Source organism: Lagopus leucura, unplaced genomic scaffold (genome assembly GCF_019238085.1).
Source record: "Lagopus leucura isolate 7727_CA_CO unplaced genomic scaffold, USGS_WTPT01 36482-0_obj-0_obj, whole genome shotgun sequence".
Classification (NCBI taxonomy): Eukaryota; Metazoa; Chordata; class Aves; order Galliformes; family Phasianidae; genus Lagopus; species Lagopus leucura.
The window spans coordinates 1-8,768 of record NW_024967232.1 but is presented as its reverse complement, the minus strand read 5'-3'; the positions used below and the strand labels follow the sequence as shown (position 1 = coordinate 8,768).

General features: G+C 38.5%; 1 protein-coding gene across 1 annotated transcript; it reads left to right on the top strand.

Annotated features, from left to right (window-relative positions):
* Positions 1-234: 234 nt before the first annotated feature.
* Positions 235-8,690, top strand: LOC122193011 (kinesin-like protein KIF20B; the record flags this gene model as incomplete). Its single annotated transcript, XM_042893702.1, has 11 exons — positions 235-295; positions 931-1,056; positions 1,313-1,452; positions 2,298-2,453; positions 3,345-3,521; positions 4,489-4,653; positions 5,298-5,423; positions 6,163-6,363; positions 6,942-7,022; positions 7,759-7,891; positions 8,361-8,690. Coding segments are annotated over 11 exons (1,545 nt in total), but the record flags the coding sequence as incomplete, so codon positions are not given.
* Positions 8,691-8,768: the final 78 nt, after the last annotated feature.

The window sequence follows — 8,768 nt, the reverse complement described above, 5'->3', positions numbered from 1 at the left end:
CTGGCAGATTGCTTTAAATACAATAAGCTGCATAGTAAATACATGTTTAATAGCTGCATATAACCTGATTCTGATGAGTGACATCTCTGTATGTCAGTTGAAATGTCTTGCCTCAAACCCTTCTTATCAGCTTGAATGCTTATTTGTACTTTATGAAAAAATGACTGATTGTAGGCTGTCTTAAAAATTTGCTTGTTTCTACTGTGTATGCTTTTCTCTCAATGTGAAATATAGGAGCTGTTGAATAACAAGGAGTTGGAAGAAGTCACCAGACAATATGAGAAAATACGTGAAGGTCAGCCATTATTTTTCCTCTCTCTCCCTCTCTCTCTCTCTCTCTATCTCTGTGTAGTATGCATGTCAATGTTGTCACATCGCTAATGACTTTGGCGAGTCTTACACTTTTATATTTTAAAACACGATTTGAGAAACTCCAAACTAGATGTTTAATAGTTACGCACTGCTTTAAATGTTACTGTATGACTATTATCAAGTAAACTTGAAAGTAAAGCAGCAGATTTGGGAGAAGTCTCCAAGAAAGTGCAGATTTGCAGTGCTTTTTAAAAAGTCTGCTGCTCATGTGCTGTTTTAGTTGACCTTCTGAAGTAAACTCAAACTCTGAAATGTCAAGTTCTGCAATAACAGATTCTGTAGGCTGTAGGATGATCTTAGAGCAGTTGAACTACAGTCATTTTCTCATGTAATAAACTCCATATTCTGATTGTCCCTAGCACTAGAATTCTCACCTAAAACAAGTTGGTAAGAGTCACTTAAGAACTCTGTATGTATCTGTATGTGAATATTTCAATAGAGATGCTCTATTTCTTTCAAGAGAGCTTTTGGTCATGGGGGAACCTCGACTTGAAAACTCCTCAGGAAAGGATAACGGGAACTAATAGGGAGTTCATCTGTAAATTTTCAAACCTCCAGATCTGTGTGCAAAAGAAAAAATAATTGAAGCTATGAAGATGACATTAGAAGAACAAGAAGAGACTCAGCTTGAACAAGATCAAGCGCTTGAAGCTCAGTTAGAAGAGAATGAAAGATTAGCTTCAGGTAATCTTTCAGTGGAAAAGGAGCAGTGATGCATAAGTGCTTTAGATGTATTGTGATAGCCACTTCCATTTTCACTTGGTTTGGGCATTAATGTTCCATAGTAAACAACAAATTTCTACTTGTTAAAAGCTTCTGTTATTTCTCTGTTCTACAGCAGGCAAAACCTAAGTGGCTTTAGTAAAAAGTCATTAATGTGGTGTTTCAAATACACATTTGAAACCATAAGGTGTCTAACCTCTTTCTGTGTATTGAGTAGAACTGGAGACGTGGAAGCATAGATGCAGAGAACTGCAGAACCAGAGCAATAGTGACCGGCAGCAAAAGGACAGGGAAAGGGAAGAGGCAAATGTGAATGAAAACCATACAGAATTAATAAAGCTGCAAAAAGAGCTGAAGGTAACTTCACTTTAAAGTTGTAACTTCAACTTAGGAGACTACTTATAACATGATAAAGTAAACTGTTACATTGATGAAGAAAACTTCCTGTACAACCTGCAGTGCAGTGTGCAATAAGGACCAGGTAGTGCTAGGAATATTAACTCAAAGCAAATTATAACTTAACATACATTTGTCCAACCTTTTTTCTATTAGTTGCTTGGGCAATTTGCATAAGCTATCCAAATCAGCACCTAACTTTATTGCCGGGAAGCCTTTTTTTGTTGTGCTGAGGGTCTAATTTTAATTGGCCTTGGTTAAAAGAATTTTTTTTTCAAGTAGTTTCTCAGATGCTCTATGCTATATGTGAGTGTGTCTGACAGTAAGGTTGATTGCGATAGAAAAGGAGATAAAGTTGTTGTGTATTGGAGTGACGTTCTTGAGTACACATGGACTATTCCTACAGCGTAAATTGTGTTACGTTTCTGTGTCTTTCAACCCCAAAGGAGGTGCAAGTTTTCTACATCTCCTGCAAGGCAGCTTAAAATATTAGACACCTTTAAGTTAAAATAGTTTTTCATGCAGTGACTTTTGGTGTAAGTTCTGTAATGCTTGTAAGAACATTTACAAAGAGAAAAAGTTGTTCTGTGGAGTCCCTCCAGTCTGAATAAGAAATACTGAAAAATATTATTATTAAATGGAAATGAACTGATGAGTATGCAATACATGCACTGGGTACATTCTGTAGTAAAAACTGCTAATGTTTCTGTGATCTTGTAGAAACAAGTCTATTTAATGACGTCCTGGCTTTTAAGACTTTTATTCCTTAATCACTTAGTTTTTCATTTCTGGTTCCTTTGAAATAGACAAGTGAGGCCAAGTATCAAACTGATAGAAAGAAGTGGCTGGAGGAAAAAGAAGGACTCCTGAATCAGGTAAAAGAAGCTGAGAATCTTCGCAACAGAGAAATGAAGAAGTTTGCTGAGGACCGACAACGGCACGGAAAGCAACAAGCACAAATTGTAAGTGACGAGGTCTTGGCAGAGTCATCCAGAGTCTGTAGTTTGGAGACAACTTCACGCCAAGTACTAACAGTATGGGCACGTAAGAGTAGCTTGTCCAAGTCCCCTTGCTTTCTTATGAAGCCCGTATGAGAACTGCTTGATTTGGAAAAGGGAGGAATAGGAGGGTCACAAAAAGACAAAGCTTTCCTAACTACGTAATGAAATGTAACGTACGTGGGACTTAAATAAGAAAATTACAGTTGAAAAATAAATTACTGCTTAATGAGTCTAAGAAAACATTTTGAACAATAGGATTTGTTTGTTTTCTTTTCTGGAACACAGAAGGCCTCTAAGCCTTTATAAGGAAGAAAAAGGCAATGGAGTTTCCAAAGGAACCCCACTAACTTCTCTCCAGATACTGAATAAAACTGCTGGGTGAATCTGCTCCCTTTTTTTTGCTCCCTTATCACTTTCCAAGAAGTGACTGATAACAAAGTGGTTGCTTGAGCTGTTCACTGAGCTGTTGTCATGTAACTTCTCAAACATGTAAATCTGTATGGTGCACAAAACCTTTTTTGCATCCGGAAGTAGTTAGTCCTGACTTTCTGGACCTGCAAGCAGCACAGAGGATGTGAGGAGACTGGTACTGTTAGTAATCACTAAATGAGCAAACCAAAGTGGAGGTTCTTAAATAATACCAATGATAATTTTTCACAAGGAGAGTAACAGAGATTGTCTAATAGAAGCATGGTTTTGCTTCTGTAGTTTGTAGTGCAGTAGTTCTAGAGCTCCCGTGGATCTTGAAGAGATCATACATTTACTAAGACTGTAAAACAGTGCTACTACCACACTGTAAGAACCCTTCAGTGTGTGCTAGTGCTGTTCATCGATAATCTTTTCTTTGTTTAGGCAAGACTTGTTGCCCAGCTGGAGGAAAAGGACTGCGATCTTCAAAAGTGGCGTGAAGAGAGAGATCAGTTAGTAGAAGCTTTGGAAGTACAGCTCAAAACGTTGGCTGCTAATGCCGTGCAAAGAGAGAGAGAAATAGCAGAACTGAAACGATCGGCCTTAAAGGATTCAAGCAAGGTCAGCTCTCTTTTCTTTCTACCTGATTGGCTACCCATAAATTCTGCAAAACGCTATGCCTGTTCTTTGTATTTTGGGTGTAGTTCTGTTCTTAAACACTGTCGTATTGACATCGTGTGCAGTGCAGCTAACCAAAAAAAGCACCAGATTTTACTTCCGTTCTTCAGAAACAGGATTTCTGTTAGTGCTAGAGTTTCAAAATTTTTAGTAGTTCAAATAAACGGACGTCAGTTTGATGCTTTTGATCCTAAGGTTAGTCTGGACGTCTGTAACTTTTTCCCATAATTCACAGCGTTTCTTGGTCCCAAGCTAGGCTCAATACTTGGTCAGATAGTAGTTCTGTCTCAGGTTTCTTACTTTCTTTGTTTTCTCTGAGCTAGTATCTACAATGGCATGGAAAGACGGAAGGAGATGTGAAGAGAGATGCAGGGAAGCATCAAAGGCAGAGGGGGAATGATCTCTGGAAGTTGCCTTTTTTTATTTCACTGTCCAGCTTTAAATCAGGACAGCCAATCTAAGCAATAGCATGGAACTTCAGAAGCTAAACAGAAGACTAATTGAGTTGTGCTTTTTTGAGGATGTTTGGATATCTCCTTCTGTGGGATGGGAGCTGTGCTCATAACAAAACTTCCCCTACAAGTGCTGATAATTCTCACAGTACAGAGGTCTTCGTGAACAAATAAAAACTCTTTTTATTCTTGTATCTTGAGAGAAAGGCTGAAGCACAAGAGAAGAAGAAAAGAAAAGAATTCAATACCTATTGTAATACATCTTCCCAGGCAATTAGGTGACTACTGCACTTGTAGCAGTGACCATACAAAACCATGAAATGTTATTGTTCTTGATTAGCTTACTGCCTTAGCCTGCAATTCTGAAATGGTTGCTACTAAGTAACTGCAGTGCTGCTTGTGTGTGTTAGCTCCTTTTGCCAATCCTGCAACTCAGCAATTTTTACGGTGTTTATTAGGATAATGAAACTGTGATAGAAGAGGTAAGAAAAGAACTGGCTGACAAAGATGACTTCATAAAGGAATTAAAACAACGCATCAGCCACAATAACCCCCAGGCTTTGTCAGAAGTACCTTTACTTGAAGAAAGACAAGGTAGAATGGATCGTTCTGTAAATGAAAAGGTATGATTATATTTATAGAAAATATGTACTCAAAGTCTTGTTCATCCCTTTTTGTTCTGCTGTTTTCCTAGATATACTGGGAATCTCCCAGGAGTTAGAATCACTTTTCTTAACATAGAGTCCTTTAACTACATATTCAGTGATGAGTGTTGGTTCTTTCTGTCTTCCACTCAGGCGTGTGCTCTCATCCTCTCAGAAGCATTTTATTTACTGGAACTCCACCTCTGTATATATGCAATGGAACTTTTCCATTCAGTTTTCCATGTGTTCATGTGTGGACACTAAAGATTAGGCAGAGGTTTAGTCTCTGGCATTCTAACATAGCAGCTGTGAGCGTGCGGAGAGTATGGGCTGAATGAATGACAAGACGACCAGCATTACAGATTTTGTCCCTAAGTAACATCTGACTTGGTCTCTTTTGGAGGTAGAGTACTGAATGAGGCTGTTGGAGAGACCCAGTAGGGTGAATCTGAAGATTACACGATGAATGGATGTTACTACCTTCACAGATTTGTGCTGTGTTTCAACTTACTTGTTCATGTGGTGTCTGAGCTTGAGATTTTACGCTGGAAACTTTAGAAAACTCAAAGTATTTTGGAGGTGTGCTGCACAGCTTGATCTTTACTGATTTTAAATGTTTACAGGCTGTGAAAAAAGAAAGCAAAACTGAAAACGGAGATGAAGAAAGTATTCCAGGAAGACGTGAAGATAAAGGGAATTATTCATCAACTCGACGTCCTAGCAGTGTCACTTCATTAAATGAATCTGAGGTTAGTATGCAACTTCAAATCTGAAAATGTTGTAGTTGTACTGATCTTGATAAGGAATGAGTAGGAAAAGGTCTCGAGTTCTCTACACAATTCTCAAGCTTTGTTTATCCCTTTCAAGGTGATCAGATCATCTGTTTTCATAGCCTTTGGTAGGAATAAAAGCTGTTGAAACCATTGTGTGATGAATTCCTCTTATTTGCTGTTGAAAACTTTCCTCTCGTTGATGCTTATGACGTGGCTCATGATTAAATGAGTCACCTGGAAAGCAATTTACAGAGCCACTGAAATGGGCACAGCAAATTGAACTTGTTTTCTTCCCCTGCAGGATTTCTAACTTTGCTAGCTTTCGTAAAGTAGCAGTTCTATGCATTTATGGCAGTAGTAGCAGCCATCTGCCATTTCCTGATGTCCCCAGCAGCCCGTCTTCCATGTTCTGTTCAACATCTGAACTTGCTTTTGATATGCTAGCTACTAGCTGAATTCCTGCCATAGAGAAGGAGGAGTCCAGGTGATCACAGCTCTGACTCTGTTGTTCCTGCCGAGAAAAACAGGGTTGGGTGGATCTCTGCAACTCTAGTGTAGAAGAGGAAGGGCAAACTTCTTCTTCGGTTAGAAGTGTTCTGTAAGCTAACAGCTGGGATACTGAGTGTTTGCATATCCTTTTCCAGATGCATGATAGTTTTTTAATCTCATGGCTTCCCTAACACTTGCACTTAAAATTTCTCTGTGCTATCAGGAGCATTTGGAAACTGACCTCCACTCTTCTGAAGCATCCACAGAAAATGGAAAAACTGGTTGTTTCCCAAAACCAGAGGTGGAAATCCAACTGTCACCTCTGCAACCTGATAAGATGGAGATAAAGCAGCGTGACAGCATGTTACCTGCAAGGGTGAAAATGCCTAGGACAAGAAAGAAGAGAAAAAGTGATGACATGGATGAGGTATGACCTACACCAAACAGAAAACGAAATATCTGATGCCTTTCTACCATTCCTCATTTAAGCTTTAAAAAATGCTACTTCTATCTCAGGAAAGTGGTTGAAGCATTTAATTGATGAACCTTGGCGTTGGAGAGTCCAAGCTTTAATGAAACTAAACTAATAGCCAAGCTGGGTGATAATGATTTAAGAGAAGGGAAAGAATTTATCTCAACTCCCTTGTGAATTTTCTTTGAAAATCCGTAGACATCAGTCAGCTTTTTAGACTTCTTATACGTTTGCTTTCTATTTTGTGTGAAATATCTGAGTGTTTCCTCTGAAAAGGAGAAAAAAGTCCGCTCCGTATGGGGATGGCATCTCATCACAGGATGTCTAATACTGATATCTTAATAATGCTACCAACCCGTTTGTGCACTTGAATGTTTATTTAGTATTTGATTCACATTGGAATTGTTACTACTTGCAAATACCTCCCTATTACTGAATGCAATAGCGTTGAAAGTGTTTGCTTTTGTGATCTACCTAATGAAAAGTGAATCTTTCTAAACGATTTGTGGCTAAAACTTGTCTTATTTTCCCAGGATTTTGTGATAAGTGAGAACTCGAAAAATGCAAAGTCTGCCATGGCTTGTAATTCACCCTCTACAAGCGACGAGAAAATGGTTGGTTTTTGTTCTAGTTTGGAAGCTAGTTTGGGACTTTCTGTCATAGTGTGGCCATTTGAAGGGAGTAAACATTCTTATGCAGCAGTGTCTTATCCTTATTTGTGTAGCTGAATGGGAATCTTAAACTCTTATTAAATCCCATAAGCTTACCATAGAGCAAGTTGGTCTGTCCCAAGAGTGTATAATGGCTGGGCTGTAGTGTGGAATGATTTGGTGGAAAGGATATCGCAGACTGAATAGCTGGGAGGAGAAGTCTGAGCGTATTATCATGCGCTTTGTAAGTGAAGCCCCTGTATTAAGCTGAGATTCATGTGATTTGTATGCATGGGAATGATTAAAAAGGGATGTTTTAATGTCTTAGGAGTATCCTTGGCATGGTAAGAGTGTGAAGAGTAGGTTTTTCCCAATCTGTTGTCTTCTGTTTTGTATGTTTGTTTATTTTTTTATAATTAGAACAGCTTATGTAAGAAACATCTCCACAGCTTGGGATTAACTTTTAAAGAAACTACTGCTTCTTTAACAAATGTTAAGAAACTTATGCCTTGGAATTGCTGAGACTTTGACAACTCCCTAAAGGGTATAAAATTGTCTACGTTACTTGCAGTTGTAATATCATTAGCATAATAAACACAGGTGTCAGTAGCAAAGCTCAAAATGTCGGCTTAAGATAACACTGACCTAAAATAAAGCTTAAACAATGCTCTTATTTCTTGTTCACGTGTCTGTTAAACAGAAATCCAGAAAAGAGTACTTCCTTAGAAAGCGAGTATGTACTTCCGGTAGAAGATTGACTAGCAGGAGTGATGGAACTCTACACAAAGTTGGAGATTTTCTTCAAAGTACTCCTTCTATTATTCACTCTAAAGGTTGGTGTAGAATAAGTAAGATTTATTCCACCTTCTGTAGGCACTGCAGAATGGCTTGTTTCTGCTGTAGGCTATGAATGTATATATTCTTAGAGAACTTGTCTGCCATGGTAAGTTGCTCTTCAACTTATGAAATAAATGCATTTATTCATCTCTTCCGAGATTCATTGCTACTTGAATGAAAATCTGCAAGTATGCAGAGGAAGTTGACTCCACCTTGTGCTTCTGTCAGCACAAAAGTGAGGCCTGTTGTTTAGCTCCTGCCGAAGTTCCTCACTTCCAGCGACTTCTGAGTCATGTTTGTTTTTCATACCCTTGATGGACCATTGCAATTTCTGAATATTTTAATTTAAACTTGATGTATCACTTATAAACCAAGTTTATAATGAAGCTTTTGGTATTTGTTGATATAAAGACTCACAAAATCCGTAAGTTGGTTAGTTTATGAATCAAAACAAATTCCTTCTAGCCAAGAAGCTGATGGCAGCAGTAAGCTCCCCAAAATCTCCTGAACCAGAAAGTCTTGGAAAGGAGGGGATGAAGCCAAAAAGATCCAAAAGGAAGCTGTATTCAACTGACATTTCCTGCCCTCTAGACATACCTGCTTCTTGGGTGAGCGATTATACATTACTGTTCTGTCCAATGTAATGCATTTCTGTAGTCTTGTCTCAACATAAATTACTCAGGAGTCCAACAAACTTGAAGATTTCACCTATTTGCAGGAGGAGGTTGAAAGTGCTGAGCTATTTCTTTGTTTGACCTAGTCATTCTTGTTGGTTTTCCTCCTGCAGTTTTATTTTATTTTCTCTTTGAAGATCTCTGTATTTGGCTGCTGGCTTACAGCAGCCTATGTAGGGAATGTAGCAATCATGGAGAC